This window comes from Elephantulus edwardii, unplaced genomic scaffold (genome assembly GCF_000299155.1).
Source record: "Elephantulus edwardii isolate Elephantulus edwardi_28Jun2011 unplaced genomic scaffold, EleEdw1.0 scaffold00156, whole genome shotgun sequence".
Taxonomy (NCBI): Eukaryota; Metazoa; Chordata; class Mammalia; order Macroscelidea; family Macroscelididae; genus Elephantulus; species Elephantulus edwardii.
Window position 1 is genome coordinate 217,829 of NW_006399906.1, and position 16,968 is coordinate 234,796.

Here is a 16,968-nt window from a genome sequence, read left to right on the forward strand (position 1 = left end):
CTTTGGATTTCCATTTAGTTCATTGTTGCACTTTTCTCCCTGCCAACCCCTTCCCCCCAGTTCATTCTTCTCTTTGAAAAGTAAAAGAAAAATTCTTTCATTTTCATACAGTCCCTCCCTCCAAGACCAGTCCACTATGCAGCCTTCAATCTAGACTCCTGTCATGACAATAATACCTAATCATATATCCCTTGTAAAGTTTTCTCCCTCATCTGTTTCAATGCAATATACATTATTTATCCCATCTTTCTCATTCTTCCCCCAACCCCAGTGTCAATCCCGTTTTACAACAGTGGCACTATGTAGTATACATACTTTTGTGACTGAGATATTTCACTCAGCAGAATGTCCTCCAAGGTCACCCATTTTGAATAATAATGCATTAGTTCCTTATTTTTCAGTGCAGCATAGTATTCCATTTTGTGAATATACCATAGCTTCTCTATCCATTTGTTTGTTGATGGGCAGTTAGGTTGTTTCCAACTCTTTGCTATTGTGAAAAAAGCCGCAATAAACATGGGTGTGCATATATCTGCTTGGTGGCTGTTATGGTTTCTTTGGGGCGTATTCCCAGTAGTGGAATTGCTGGGTCAAATGGTATTTCTATTTGCAGCTTTTTGAGAAAGCACCATACTGCCTTCCATAATGGTCGCACCATTTTATACTTCCACCAGCAGTGTATAAGGGTTCCATTTTCTCCACAACCTAGCCAGCATTTGTTGCTTGCTGTTCTATTAAATTTTGCTATTCTTACTGGGGTGAGATATTATTTCATAGTTGTTTTGATTTGTATCTCTCTTTGAGCTAGGGATTTTGAACATTTCTTCATGTATTTGTTGACCATCTGAATGTATTCTTTGGTGAAGTGTCTGTTCATATCCTGTGCCTATTTTTTTAATTGGATTGTTTACATTTATCTTACTGTGGTGCTCAAGTATTTAAGTCCCTTATCTAATTATGTCATTACAAAATACTTTTTCCCAGTCTGTGGCTTCTGTTTTCACCCTGTTGGAGAAGTTTTTGGATATGCATAGGGATTTGATTCTTAGAAGGTCCCATTCATCTATTTTGTCCACCTCTGCTTGTAGATTTTTCAGGATGCTTGGAAGACTGTTTATGTTGTGGATTAGGACTTCTAGAGTTCTTCCACGCTTTTCATTAATGAACTTCGTAGTCCTTGGTTTTAATCCAAGATCTCCATGATCCACCTACAGTTGTTTTTTGTGTATGGAGTGAGGTGTGGATCTTGCTTGAGTCTTCTGAAGATAGTTTTCCAATTTTACCAATACCATTTGTTAGAAAGGATTTCGTTTACCCACTTAACTGATTTCATCTCCTTGTCAAAAATCAGTTGATGGTAGATGGGCTGATTTCCAGATTCTCTATTCTATTCCACTGACCTGTGTGTCTGTCCTTGTACCAGTACCATGCTGTCTAGAGCACCACGGCAGTGTAGTAGGATTTAAAATCGGGGTGAGATGCCTCCTACTTTTTTTTTTTTATTTTTAAGGAGTGCTTTGCTTATTCGGGGCTTCTTTCTGTTCCAAATGAAACTGGAGATTACCTTTTTCATCTCATTGAAGAATGAGATTGGTATTTGTATTGGGATTGCATTGAATATGTAAATTGCCTTTTGGTAGTATTGCCATTTTCATAATATTGCGTTCCTATCCATGAGCAACGGATATTCTTTCGCTTTTGCAGGTCTCTTTTTGTTTCTTGTAGTAATGCTTTGTAATTTTCTTTGAATAGATCCTTTGTGCTTCTGGTTAGATTTACTCCCAAATATTTAATTTTGTGATTAGCTATTGTGAAGGGTATTGTTTTTCCTAGCTCCAGCTCTGTATTCTCTTCATCACTGTAGAGAAATCCAGCTAATTTTTGTATGTTGATCTTGTATCCTGCTACTTTGCTGAATTGGTCAACTATGCTCAGTAGTTTTCTTGCTGAGTGTTCAGGGTTTTCTAAGTACACTATCATGTCATCTGCATAGAGATAATTTTACCTCCTCTTTGCCAATTTGGATACCTCGTATTTCCTTTTCTTGGCCTATTGCTATTACTAAGACTTCCAATACAGTATTGAATAAGAGAGGTGGTAGTGGGCATCCTTGCCTAGTTTCTGTTATTAAAGGGAATGCCTTTAACCTCTCCATTGAGAACAATGTTGGCTCTCGGGTTTTCATAAATACTTTTTACTATGTTGAGGAAATTCCCCTCTAATCCTATTTTGCTGAGTGTTTTAAGCAGGAAAGGGTGTTGGATTTTGTCAAAGGCCTTTTCTGAATTAATTGATAGGATCATGTTTTTCTTGTTCTTTGCTTTGTTAATATGATGAATTACATTGTTTTTGTTTCTTTTTCTTATGTTCAACCATCCTTGCATACCTGTTATGAATCCCATTTCGTCATGGTGAATTATTTCTTTGATGTATCATTGGATTCTATTGGCCAATATTTTATTCAGGATTTTTGCATCTGTGTTCATAAGAGATATTGGCCTATAGTTTTCTATTTTGGTGGTGTCCTTTCCTGGCTTAGGTATCAAGGATATGTTTGCTTCATAGAATGAGTCTTTGAGGATTCCATCTTTTTCTATTTTCTGAAATAGTTCATGTAGAATTGGTGACAGTTAGTTGGAAGTTGTTTTATTACCTTTTCAATTTCTTCTTTTGTAATGGGTCTGTTCAGATGTTCAATTTCGTTTTGTGTCAGTTTAGGTAAGTTGTGCATTTCTAAGTATTTGTCCATTTCCTCTAGGTTTTCATATTTGTTTGAGTATAGTTTTTCCATAATACTCTAATGTTAGCCTTTCTATTTTAGTTGTTTCTGTTGTGATGTTGCCTGATTCATCTCTTATTTGGATTATTGGTGTCTTCTTTTTTTCTTTTGTTAGTTTTGCTAGTGGTTTGTCGATTTTATTGACCTTTTTCAAAGAACCAACTCTTACTTACCTTGATAGTTTCAGTTGTTTTTCGGTTTTCTAGTTCATTTATTTTTGCTCTAATTTTTATAATTTCAGTTTTTTAGAGGGTGTTGGGTTTTCTTGCTGGTTTTTTTGGTTTGTTTTGTTTTTGGTTTTGTTTTATTTTTTTCAATTTGTTGGAGATGTTGGGTTAGAGAGTCAGTGGTCAGTTTTTCCTGCCTTTTGATGTATTTTCTTATTGCTATAAATTGACCTCTGATTACTGCTTTGGCTGTTTACTAGAGGTTTTGGTAAGTGGTGATTCATTGTCATTTGTTTCAAGAAATTTTTAAATTTTATTTTTTATTTCTTCTAGTACCTAATCATATTCAAGCAAGGTGTTATTCAGCTTCCAAATGTATGGTTTTTTCTCCTTTATCTTAATTCTAATTTTGTACCATTAAGGTCTGAAAAGATGCTTTGTATTATTTCTATGTTTTTAAATTTGTTAATGCTTGCCTTGTGACCTGGAATGTGATCTATTCTTTAGAATGTTCCGTGCACATTGGAGAAGAAGCTATACTGTGCATTTGGGGGGTGCATTAGCCTGTAAATATCTATGAGATCAAATTGGTTTATTGTGTGATTTAATTCTTCCGTATCTTTGTTGAGTTTTTTTCTGGTAGTTTTTTCTTGAGAGTGCTGTATTGAAGTCTCTAAGTACTATAGTAGTGTTGTCTATTTCCTTTTACAGTTTTGTTAATGTTTGTTTTATGTATTTTGCAGGTCTTTCATTTATTTATTATTATGTCCTCTTGTTCTATTGATCCTTTCAACATTATGTAGTGACCTTCCTTGTCCTTTGTGATGTTTTTACATTGACATTTATTTTATCAGAGATTAATATCGCTACTCCTGCTTTTTTTTTGGTTGCCATTTGCTTGGTACATTTTCCCCCACCCTTTTTAGTCTTTATTTTCATTTTTCAGGTATGTCTCTTGTAGACAACATATTGATGGATTTTGCTTTTTTATCCAGTCTTCTACTTTTTTTTTTCTTCAGTGGTACATTTTTAGACCATTCACATTCAGTATGATTATTAAGAGGCAAAGTTTTATTGCTATCATTGTGTTGAGTTCTTTTTAGTGTTGTTGCTAGTTACTTTGGCCCATCCCAGCTTCTGTAAGATGGCACTTCTATAAGAAGGACATCTTTTATCGTTTCCTGCAATGCTGGTCTTGTTTTTACACACTCCCTTAGGTTCTCTTTTTCTGGGAATATCTTGATCTCCCCTTCAAATTTGATGGACAAATTTGCTGGATACAGTATTTAAAAATCCACTTTAAGGCAAGCTCTGGTGGCCTAGTGGCAAGAAGCTGTCCTGCAGTCCCAGAAGTGTGTGATTCAAGTCCACCAGATGCTTTGCTGGAGAAGGAGGGACAATCTCCTCCTGTACCAGTCAGATCTGATTTGACGATGCACACACAAAATAATAATTTTTAAAAATCCACTTTAATGATTGTTGTTGTTGTTAAGTGCCATCATAGCGACCCTATGTACAATAGCCCTAAACCCTGCTCTGTCCTGTGCCAACCTTATTGTCTCTGATAAACCTAACCCCATTATCCCAGTCACTGAATCAGTCCATCTCATTTAGGGCCTTCCTCTTTTGTGCTGTCCCTCCATCCTCCTAAGCATGACATCCCTCTCCAAAGACTGATCCCTCCTTGCAACATGTTCAAATTATGTTAGCCAAAGCTTCAAATCCTTGCCTCCAAGGAGCAGCCTGTCTTCACCTTCTCTAGGACAAGCGTGTTTATTCTCCCAGCAATCCAGCACCCCAGCACAAAGGCATCAATTCTCCTTGTATCATCCCTAGTCATTGTCTAGCTTTCTGATGCATAGCAAGTAATTGCAAAGACCATGGCCTGTGTTAGGTGCACTTTAGTCTCCAGACTGACATCGTTGCTCTTCAGTAGTTTGGAGAGGTCTCTGACAACAGACTTTCCCAATGCCTTTGTCTTTTCATTTTTCTGGCTGCTGGTACTAAGAGTGTTGATTGTAGAGCCAAGCAAACTGAAGCTGTTGACAATCTCAGTCTCTTCGCCATCCATCATGATGCTGGCAGTGGGCCCGGTGGTGAGAATCTTTGTTTTCTTGATGTTTCTTCATATTGAAGGCTGCAGTCCTTGACCATCTGCAGCACGTGCTTCAGATTCTCTGAAGAGAATCTCTTGCTATTCCAGCAAGCAGGGTTGTGTCGTCTGCACAATGCAGAATTTCGATGAGTCCACCTCCAATCCTGATGCCACATTTCTCCTCGTAGAGCCCAGCCTCCCCAGTAATCTGTTCCACATATAGAATTAAAAGATAGGAAGATAGGATGCATCCTTGGCGCACATCCTTCCCAATTTTGAACTGTGCGGTGTTTCCTTGCTCTGTTCTGACTACTGCCTCCTGGTCCAAGCATAGGTTTCACATAACCACAATCAAGTGTTCTGGGATTCCATTCTTCTCAGAGTCAGCCATTGTTTATTATGATCTGCATAGTTAAATGCCTTTGCATAGTCAATGAAACACAGATAGACATTCCTCTGGTGCTCTCTGCTTTCAGCCAAGATCCATCTGACATTAGTTAGAATATCCCTAGTACCTCGGCCTCTTCTAAACCGTGCCTGCACTTCAGCCAGTTCTCTTTTTATGTGCTGTTCCAGTAATTTATTAATAATCTTTAGCAGAATCATGGTTGCGTGTGATATTGTTCAATAATTTTCACACTCTGTCGGATCACCTTTCTTTGGAATGGTCACAAATTTAGATCTCTTCCAGTCAGTTGGCCAGGGGGTTGTCCACCAGATTTCTTGGCACAACTTGGTGAGTACATCCAGGACAGTGTCTGTTGAAATATGCCAGTTGGTATGCCATAATTTCCTGGGGCCTTGTTTTTTGCCATTTCTTTCAGAGCAGCTTGAATTTCCTCTTTCATCATCACAGGCTCTTGCTCATATTTGCTTCATGAACTTCTTCTGTGTCTGCCAGTTCCTTTTGGTACAGTGATTCTGTATACTCTTTTCATCTTCTTTTAATGCTTCCTGGTTCTTTTAATATTCTGCCCAAAGCATCCTTAAGTATTGCAACTCGAGACTTAAATTTGTTCTTCAGTTTCTTCAGCTTAGGAAATACTGTTCAGGTTCAGCCCTTTTGATTTTCTGACTCCAGCTTCTTACACATTTCATTGTAATACTTTGTCTTCCTGTGCTGCCATTTGGAATCTTATGTTCAACTCTTTAACATCTTGGTTTCTTTCCTTTGCTTTGGCTTCTCAGTGCTCTAGTGCAATATTCAGAGTTTTTCCTGATATCCATCGTGGTCTTTTCTTTTTCCTTTGTGTTTGCAATGACCTTTTTTCATTCTTCCTCGATGATATTCTTGATATTCTCCTACAGCTTATCTGGTCTTTGCTTATTAGTGTCAAAGCCTCAAACCTGTTCCTGAGATGGTTTTGAAATTAAGGTGGGATAGACTCAAGGTCAAATTTTGGTTCCCATGGACTTGATTTAATAGTCTCCAGCTTCACCTTGAACTTGCATATGAGTAGTTGATGGTCTGTTCCACAGTCAGCACTTGGCCTAGTTTTCACAGCTAATGCTGAGCTTCTCCAGTGATTCCTTCCACAGATGTAATCGATCTAATTCCTTTTCATACTCTCAGTTGAAATCCCTGTGTATAGTTTGCATTTATGTTTCTCATAAAATGTATTTGCATTAAATGATTACAAATTAATAATGTGGAACTGTTTTACCACATTTTATAACAGTATGTAAGTATTCTGCTAATACATATCAGTGTCTTTGAAAATGTGTATGAGAGACTACATTTTAGTTTAGGGGGGCATATTATCCATAAAATTTGTTCAATTTCTTTTTGTATATTTTATATTAATACTTCTACCTAGGTTAAATTTCTGTCCATTATTTTACATCCTTGATTTTAGCTACATCATTTTGGAGAACATTCATCTGTTGTTGTTGTTAATTGCCTTCAAGTCGAGCACGACTCATAGCAACTCTGTGAACAAAAGGCTTGAAGCCCCTCTAGAAGTATCGACATTTATCAAAGTTCATAGAGTTTCCGGAAGCATGTTATTTAGGAACTGGATGGCACTCCTGCTTCAACATACAATGTTAATATATGAATATTGGTTTTTTGCTAGCATAGTCAAAATAATTTAAGTTAATGAAGTTAATATCTGTCTACCAAATAATATTTCCTATTCCAGTTTTATATACTGCGCTTAAATATTTAGCCAGTAATTTTCAAGGATGTCACTGTTGTTACATGCTATCATGTCACGTGCAATCCATAGTGACCCTGTATACAGCAGCTCTGAAGCCTTGCCCTGTTCTGAGCCAGTCTCACTGACTCAGAAACACTTGCACCCATTGCCCAGTTACTGTATCAATCCACTTCATCTGGATCCTGCTTCCGTACTGTCCCTCCACCCTTCTGAGCATGATGTCCTTCTCCAAGGACTGGACCTTCCTGGCTCTGTCCACCAAGTATGTGAAACAGAGCTTCAAATTCCTAGCCTCTGAGGGGAAACTTGGTTTACCCTCTCCAAGGTAGACCTATTTGATTTCTTGGAGGTCTTTGGTATGTTCAGCACTCCTCTCTAGCACCACAAATCAAAGGCATCTATTATTCTTGTCATCCTTAGCCATTGTCCAGCTCTCTGACGCAAAGCAAGAGTATGGCCTGAATTATATATAGTTGATTTACTTATGTGTTTTACTTAAGAGTTTCTCTTTACATATAAGGTATTTATTATATCCAGTTAAATAGAAAAATTCATCTTTTATGTTTTTCTTTTTTTTATTTCTTCACCATCTGCTGCTACTTCATCGTTCTAAAATCTCTAAATCCAATGGAGCAACATTCATAATTCCTTCATCTAATAAAAAAAGAACATTTTCATTTCCTGATGCCAGCTTATGTTTCATGTGTATGTGCACGCCCTATTTGTATCATAGTCTTAAAGTCCACTTTTAGAAAGCATTGCTTTCATATTTTTTCTATTGACAGTCATGTTTCTTTTTACCTTCAGTGCCCTGTCTTTCTCTATCACTGATCCTTACACTTCTCATCCACAGTTTTTGCCAAGGTGATTACACTAACTATCAGAGGATTGGAATTTTAAGGGTTTTTGAGTTATTTTTATTAGGTTTTAATGAAAGTTTATAAAGAACTTGGATTTCCATTCATTCATTGTTAACTTTTTCCTCCCTGTTCCTTGCCGCCGCCCCACCCCCCCCGCCCAGCCCTCCAGTTCGCTTTTTTCTTTAGAAATTACAGAGCTGTACTTTTTTATAGATTTCATATCTTTCTTGGTTAGTTACAGGGTTTTTTTCTTATTTGAACTTTAAATTGATATTTGTTCTTCCTCCCCGTCCCCCCCCAAAAAATCCTTTGGGAGATTATAATTGTAACTATATTAAGTTTATAAATTATTTACTTTTTTTTATATGCTTTCTCCTGAGAATTAGATTGGTATAGAATACATGAAAGTGTTTATGAATGTAATGCTCATTTAAGGGAAAATCAATAGCAAAAACTATTATACTAGATTATTATTGCTATATAACTGAATTTCTTTTAACTTTATATCATTTGTAAAATGGTGTTAATGACATTAGAACATCAGAATGTTATGATGACTAAATAGTGCCTGACTGGTAGTGAGCTCTCACTGAATGTTAAAAAGCGTATCAGATCAGAACTGTCACTAAAAATTAGAGATTATATCTTTTAAAAAACAAAATCACAAGTACATAGTAAAGCCAGCCACAACTCTGTTGCTGCTTGTTGAATGTTGATAGTATAGGAAGTGTGTGTGTTTCAAGTCTCATGAGGCTTCCAGACACTGTGGATTGAAGTACAATTAAGCTTCTGAATTATTTTTTTTAATTCTACATTCTATTATTTCTTTCTCCAGAACAATATAATCAGTACTTCAATATAATAGTTCTTTAGATAATTATTGTTAACTTCTCTTGCTTATTTAACATTGTATATCATCAATATGTCCTACCTTTAGGGCTTTTATAAGAGTTGAAGTAAATGTTCTGTTAACTAGATTTAGCTTAATACCTAACTCTTGCTAAACACAATATATTGTTGTGTGCCTTTGAGTAAGAACCAGCCTATAGCAGATTTCCAGAGGCGGTAAATCATACAAGAGGAGATTACTTATCCTTCTCCCATGAAGCAGTAGTGGATTTGAACTGTGTTTGAAATTGCAGCACAGCTTCTCACCATTAGACCATCAGAGAATTCAATGGAAAAGAGCGTTTCAGTACTTCTGTGTGTTTAGTGGGAGATAGTAGCAATAGAGCCAATTAATGTCACAGTTATTATAATTAGTAGGAATATTGAACATGCAAAGCCACCATTATCCCATTGTTGATAAGTCATTTCTGATCTATAGCTGATTCCTTTTCAGCTTTCCAAGGCTAAAAATCTTTATGTGAAATAACTCATCTTTCTCCCTTGGAGTGGCTAGTTAATCCAAACTGCTGACTTTCAGTGGGTAGCTCAGTGTATTATACTCTAGACCACTGGGGCACCTTGCAGCAAAAGTGTTAATAAATTTTGTGTAAGCCAGTGGGCAGCCAGGTCCATGCTTTCCATTGCCACTCCTGTACATAAAACCTGTATGGCCATAACTACTTAAGGTAATTACCCGTCTCATTTTTTTACCTGCATACACAGGTATTTTGCTCATAAGTAGTTCTGATCTTGTTATGTTTCATCTCAAAAAAAAGTGAGGCAAGCAGAACTATAATGATGTGAATGGTCTAGTTTCTGTCTTGGCTTTTAAGACCTTCTACTGTCATTTCTTGAACATATTTTTAGACCTCTAGACAAATAACTCTAAGAAATAACTGGCTTTATTATTCCCAGTTTCCAGTGAAGGTTATTTATTTTCAGTTGAACAGCTGAAATCACCTTGATTAAGATTAGTCCATTTTTCTGATTTGAAAGTTGCTGCTAGGGCCTAGTCAGTGTTGTAAATGTTTGCTAAATTAAATTCTTGAGTTGTAGACATTAGGCTTTATACAGCATTGAATTATAATTGATTTTGCTATAGTGCAAGGAGCCCTGGTGACATAGTGCATAAAGTGTCAGGTTACTAACAAGAAGATTAGCAATCCAAATCCAGCAGCCAGACACTCTACAAGGGGAAAGTGAGGTGGTTGCCTCCCATAAAGAATTACAACCTTGGAAACTCAATCAAGAGCTGTTATGAGTCAGAATTAGTTCAATGGCAGTAGTTTGCTATAGCTCCTGCTAAACTCAGGAGAGTTTTGTTATACTCTAAAGCATTTTCTAGTTTCTTCTCAGGAGATGACTCCCAGGTACAGTTCTTTGCACTTTTAAACGCATACTCTCTCTTTACTTTCTCTTCTATTATGAAGAGCTCTTTGAGAAGAAGGATCACAGATTATTCAGTGGAATAATCTTTGTTGAAGATTATTATCAATGTAACCTTCCATTGGTCCTAAAATGTTGTACTCTCAGTTACAACTGTTTCACCTTCCTTCTTAGGTCTGTGGTTGATTTATTTAGAAGGTTCTTCATTCTCCTTATTTTATTATTTTAAAGAAAGTTTCACACATTTTCGACACATCTGTATGATAATAAAGTGAGGCTTTAGATGATGTGAGTTTAGGACCTGGAGAATAATTTGGTGACATAAGTAGGTGAATTAATTTAGTGGTTTCTCTGGCATATTCGGGAACCTGGATGTTGCAAGCAGTCTGCAGTCAGCTGCTATCCTAACAGAAGCTCCAGTGATAGAGTGATAAGGAGTTGCTTTGCTAACCCAAAAGCAAGCAGTTCGAATCCACCAGCTGCTCTTCAGAAGAGAGATGAATAGTCTCCTTCCCTATAATTTACAGCCTCTAAAACCAGCTGGAGGATCTTCTAAGTCTGTTCTGACTCAACAACACATAATAGCCATAAGCTGCCCTAGAGGTGGGCATTTCAAAACCACCCCACAGCTTCAGTCCAGGTAATTGGGTAATTGTTAGGCTAAGCTGTGAGCTCTCTGAAGATCTGCAAATCAACTCTGCTTTGCCCCTGCCACGGTGCCATTGGAGAGCATGGAGCAAGGAGTTTCCATATGTTCATTCAGTGAAAGATGAAGGGTTTGAAAGATACAGGCATGATTAAGAAACACTGTTTAATAAAAAACTTGGGAGTCAGATGAAGAGAAGACAGTATAAAAGGTGACACTAGATAAACTTTTGCCTTTGTATTTAGTAAAGATTTGAAGTTGATTTCTTTTTTCTTTTTATTAAATATTCAGCTTTATTTTTGGGGAGAAAAAATTTTTTATTAAGATTTTTGTCTGTGATGTGTCAGGTGTTTCTGTTTTAATAGTCTCTTAACCTGTTGAGTTGTCCTGCCTTCTTCCTACAGTCGGGGACGTGTCCTGTGTGCCGTCGTCATTTCCCACCTGCCGTTATTGAAGCCTCGGCAGCTGCCGCCTCAGAGTCTGATCACGATTCTCCACCTTCCACCCAGAGCACTGCAGACACTTCCTAAACCTCCACGATTGAACAGAGATCAATTCGGTATCAAAGCAGATCTGCAAAGTTCTTCTCAAACGGATGTGCAAATAATTCTATATAAATATATTTAAAATGCTATATATAGTATATGCCATAGTTTGGAAAGAGAATATTAACCTTTCTAAACTAAATTTAGGTTTGCAGAAAGTACTAGACATTTTCCAGCTGAATGTTTAAACTGCATTTTCTTTAGTTGAATATGTTGATACTAATTGTAAATTCACGTTTATCGTTTTACTCTTTTCAAAAGAAATAATCATCTATGTGGCATATATTACTGATTTTGTCTAAAGTTCTGCCACTAAGTGATTATGAATGAGCTCTCCTATTTGCATCAAATGAAACGACTTTGTGATCACAACAGTAGAAGAATTTGGTTTCACTGGAAATAAATGAATTCTGTGGCATGCTTTTTCATTGGTCCCTTTGCTTTTACTACATCAAAACCTAATTCATAATATTGAATGATTTTTTTTAAAATGTATCTTCTTTCATTTTTTTCTATAATTTAAACTTTTCAAATTACTCATCAGAGGCAAAAATTTGTCCAAAGCATCATAATTTTTTTTTTTTTTTTTTCATTTAAGGTGTAATTCCCCTCCATTAGGTTATATAGTAAGAAACATTGTTTATCTAATATAATGGGTGTACCTTTAGCAGCAAGGAGTGTTATGAAAAAGAAGAGTAAAATGAAGAACCTTTCTTGACACAGTGGTGTGCATCGATGGCCTTATAACATCCTTGCCAAGCCCTTACTCCACCTGTTTCTAGAAACTTGGTTAAAATGATACTTGAGGCATATTTAATAAGTATCAGTTAGGTTGATGAAATTTTTATTCAGAAATATTTTGTAAAATCTAAAACCCTGCATTCAAACATTCATTCTGTTATATTCTAAAGGAAAATCAGAATCCTTAAAGACGAAATAAATGGTTAATTATACTAACTTATATTAAGCATAAAATTAACCTGCTAAAAGATAGAATTGGCCACACTTTTGTACAACCTATTTAAATGTCACTGTGGTAAACATAATATTTTCAAATTTTCTTAAACAGAGTTTATTTGTATTACATTACTAGAGTTTTTTCTTTATATTCATGTATTTTCCTAAACTTTTTCATCTGGAGCTAAAATTAAAAATAGGTCATTTTAAACTAAACTGAGTGAAAAGAGAATAGATGATGAGATGATTGAACAGTGGCTAAGGGAACATGTTCCTTTTTTAAAAGAGAAAAAAGATCAGGCCTCAGATTTACCCAGTGAAAGAGTTCTATTCACAGACTTGTATAGAAGATAGGAATTCATTTTCTTCATTTGTTTAATGGGAAGCTTGACCCAGAGGATAATCTTTGTAATTATATTTGTATAATGAAATAAATTGCACCGTTCTTTATTTAGGTGATCATACACAGTAGGCAAGTGTGCGCAAAAGTGGCATAATGTTTACCGTACACTCTAGGTGTGTGAAGTTGTCAACAATAGAGAATTATGGGTATTTATAACATCATGTTTGAACAAGTGAAATAGCAAGGCACATAACTAAGTGTACATCCATCCAAATGTTATTGTGATGAATTTGTTTGGGTACAGGAATACTTACATGACTTTCCAAATGCAGAATTCCGTTTTATTTATGTAATTTCTCTGATTATTTATATTCTACCCCTTCTCTCCATCCTTAAAAATAAGTGAATTTTCACTGTTGGCACATTTGAAGCTTAAAAATAAGGAACATAACACTTGCATTCTAATTTGTGCATATATTGTAAATGTGTCTGGTATTTACAACAAAATACTGTGTATCCTTTTATGAGTAAAACAAAACTGAACATTGCATGCATGTAATGTGGTGAATTTGTAATTTAGGGATTCTTTGGGGCTTCTGTGATTTGGGAGATGCTTACATTCAGGCCTTAACATTGCATTAGCTAGCATGTTCTCCTGATGTATATAGTCACTGTTGTATAAACTAATCTTTGCTTGTTTTCTACTCTGTGATCTTTCCATACCATATTTCATTGATGATCGGTTAGTGTTGAGGAATCAAATCAGATTAAAATTAATTCTCATGTGTATATTGTGGAAATTTGTGGCTAGTGTAATTTTTTAGTTGTTGTTGGTTTATTTCCTTTCAAGTAATATTGATCAGTTGTAACATTTGCTGGTTACACTGACATTACTACTGATTTCTCTGTAATAAGCCACACATTATGTTTAGGCAGTATTAAGGGACTTAGGTTTTCTTCTAATAGCAGCTGTCCCAAAGAAAATATTTCTTCTTTGCCTGTTAAGATTTAGCTATTGTCTGCCAGTTGTTAAAAGGTTTTTGTTCCAAACTCAACCAGTAATGTTGAGCACTGAAGTTAAGATAGTTGTCCTTTTTGCTTTCCATCTGTTACTGTCCTTCCTTTTTGACTCTCTACTCTATAAACAGCTGCTATGAAGGAGAAAAACTGAATAAGAGTTGACTTAAACTTTGTTTAAAAAGGAAAGAAAATTGAAGTTTTAGGATTGTTGTGGTAACAACCTATGTACTGAAGTTGAAAAGTTCAGTCACCAAAATATAATTTCATTATATCTTGAATCCTTTTGAAAAAGTTATGACTATATGAAGGTAAATTAAAAATAAGTATGCCTATTAATTAAAATATTGTTTCTCTTATTTTTTGTTATGTTAAGTGACTTCACCTAATTTTTTTAACACTTTTCTTATTTCTTGTAATACGAGTGATATTTAAAGGTAGATCCATATGGACTTTTTTGTGTGTGTTTTCTAATTGTTTCTCTTTAAGCTAACTAACACTTCAAGATTATTTGTGATTTGGTTTTATATATAAGCTGTTAAATATATATGAACTGTTGAAATGGAATGCAAGTTTTTCAAAAGCCCAGGTCTAAATGTAATGATTGGTTTATTGTTCTACAATCCCAGCCCATCATTTTCTGTGTAAATCATAAATAATAAACAGGATATACTCAGTTGTCATTTCTTATATTTAATTATATAATCATATCACGTTTATAATTTGACCTATAAGAGATTTGGTGTTTTTGTTAAAGAACCCAGGTAGAATAGGGTTCTGAGCACATGACGTTGTAGTCCTTGATCTGTGATCTGAGAGAGCCCTACAAAGACCCCAGCCAAACTACGTCTTTCCTTCTGAAGAGGCTCAGAGAAAGAAGTCCCTTTCCTAGCAATCCTGTAGGTTTAATTAGAACCTGGTTTCCATACTGGTTTAAAAGTGCCAAAGTTCCAGTATGAGAACTGGCTCTTCTCATTGGCTCCCTTCAATCTGGGCGTGGAACTGTGGCTATGTCTACTTGTTAGAAAGATAATACTTGGTTTCCAAAGGTTTTCGTCAGAGACCTCACTTATTTCAAAAAGATCAGTTGAATACTGATTATGCGTAGGATAAATTTGAAAACTAGTTCTTTCGCTCAAAAACTTTAGAGTTTAGAATTCTGATTCTCCCTTAGCAGGAGAGTAAAATTGCAGACCACAATGGCTCATCTATTTTATAGTGCCAAAATTCTTTTATTATTTAATCTTTTGCTTCTGGAGTTGGAATACTTGGGACTTCTAGAAGGAAAGGATTGAATTCTTGGAACCACCCAAAATTTTCTATGAGAGGCATATGTATAGACAAAAAAAAGGCCCCGTTGCTTCTTTGAGGTCCCTTTCCTATCATCCCTCAGCTTCACACTACCCTAAAATCTTTCTGTTTATTCCAGACCCCATAGTGTAATTGGCTTTCAGTTTTCAATCCTTCTTAAAATAGGTTGTTGAGACCCATTACTCTACAGTAATTTCTGATCTGAGTACTACAGGACAAGCATGTAAAGACTGCTCATGTGAAGTGACTCGTGCCACATATGAAGTGACTGGTAGGTTTGAACCTCACACTGTTAGTTGTGAAGCACTTAATCATTGCACTGTGAGGCTTTTTTTGATTAAGACTTAATGTATTATTTCTAACTGCACATTTCTAACAGTCAAAAAAAGTGTCCTAGGGCTTTATTGCCTACTTCATAATGATTGTAATATGGCTGTATAAGGTTGCATGATTTTAATTATTACTATTATTACTCATTGATTATGCAAAGGCACTTGACTGTGTGGACCATAACAAACCATGGCTGACTCTGAGAAGAATGGGAATCCCAGAACACCTGATCGTTCTAATGCGAAACCTATTCTTGGACCAGGAGGCAGTCATCAGAACAGAGCAAGGAAACACTGCGTGGATAAGAGTTGGGAAGGGTGTATGCCAGGGATGCATCCTGTCTCCATACCTTTTCAGTCTTTATGCAGAACAGGTTATCTGGAAGGCTGGGCCCTATGAGGAGAAATGGGGCATCAGGATTGGTGGAAGAATCATCAACAACCTGTCTTATGCAGATGACACAACCGTGCTTGCTGAAACTGAGGAGGACCTCATGCACTTACTGCAGAGGGTCAAGGACTGCAGCCTTCAATATGGACTGAGACACAATATCAAGAAAACAAAGATTCTCATCACTGGGCCGATTGCCAGCATCATAATGGATGGTGAAGAGATTGAGATTGTTCACAGTTTTGGTTTGCTTGTCAACACTCTTGGCACCAGCAGGCAGGAAATTAAAAGACGTATTGCGATGGGAAAGTCTACAGTTAGAGACCTCTCTAAAGTGCAAAGACTTCAGTCTGGAGACTAAGGTGCGCCTGATACATGCATTGGTCTTTGCAATCACTTGCTATGCATTGAAGAGCTGGAAAATGACTAGGGATGATAGAAGGAAAATTGTTACCTCTGAGCTGTGGTGTTGGAGAAGAGTATTGACTATACCATGGACTGCCAGGAAGACAAACAGGTTTATCCTGGAGAGGGTGAGGCTGGGCTGCTCCTTGGAGGCAAGGATTCTGAAGCTTCATCTGACATGCATGGACATGTTGCAAGGAGGGACCAATTCTTAGAGAGGGACATCATGCTTGGGAGGGTGGAGGGACAGCGCAGGAGAGGAAGACCCTTGATGAGATGGATTGATTCAGTGACTGGGGTAATGGGGGTAGGTGTGTCAGAGATGGTGAGATTGGCACAAAATAGGGCAGAGTTTAGGGCTGTTGTATATAGGGTCGCTAAGAGTCCCAGGTGACTTGACGGCACATAACGGCAACATCATTATTCAGCAAATAATATAACATCATGCATATTACCCATAAACCAGGCTCATTGCGAATCTTAGCCTAATTGTTATAGAAGACCTAATTAATTTCTATGAATTAGAACTTGTGGGAATTTCTTAGGAGTTCTTATAGTAAGCTTGTATTCTTACAGTTGTAGGTCAGTTAAAATCTTGGTAAATTTTGGAATATTGTTGGCTTTGCTGAAGTTGTTCAATATTAGAATGAAATAATACTAATACCACTGGAGCCTGCTCTCAGGCAACTT

General features: G+C 36.4%; 1 protein-coding gene across 1 annotated transcript in view; it reads left to right on the forward strand.

The window, feature by feature from the left end:
* Positions 1-11,510, forward strand: part of PJA2 (praja ring finger 2, E3 ubiquitin protein ligase) — a 66,850-nt gene extending 55,340 nt beyond the window's left edge. The window contains exon 8 of the mRNA XM_006895054.1: positions 11,363-11,510. Within this exon, the coding sequence (XP_006895116.1) occupies positions 11,363-11,510 (148 nt within the window). The remainder of the gene's footprint in view (positions 1-11,362) is intronic.
* The last annotated feature ends 5,458 nt before the right edge of the window (positions 11,511-16,968 follow it).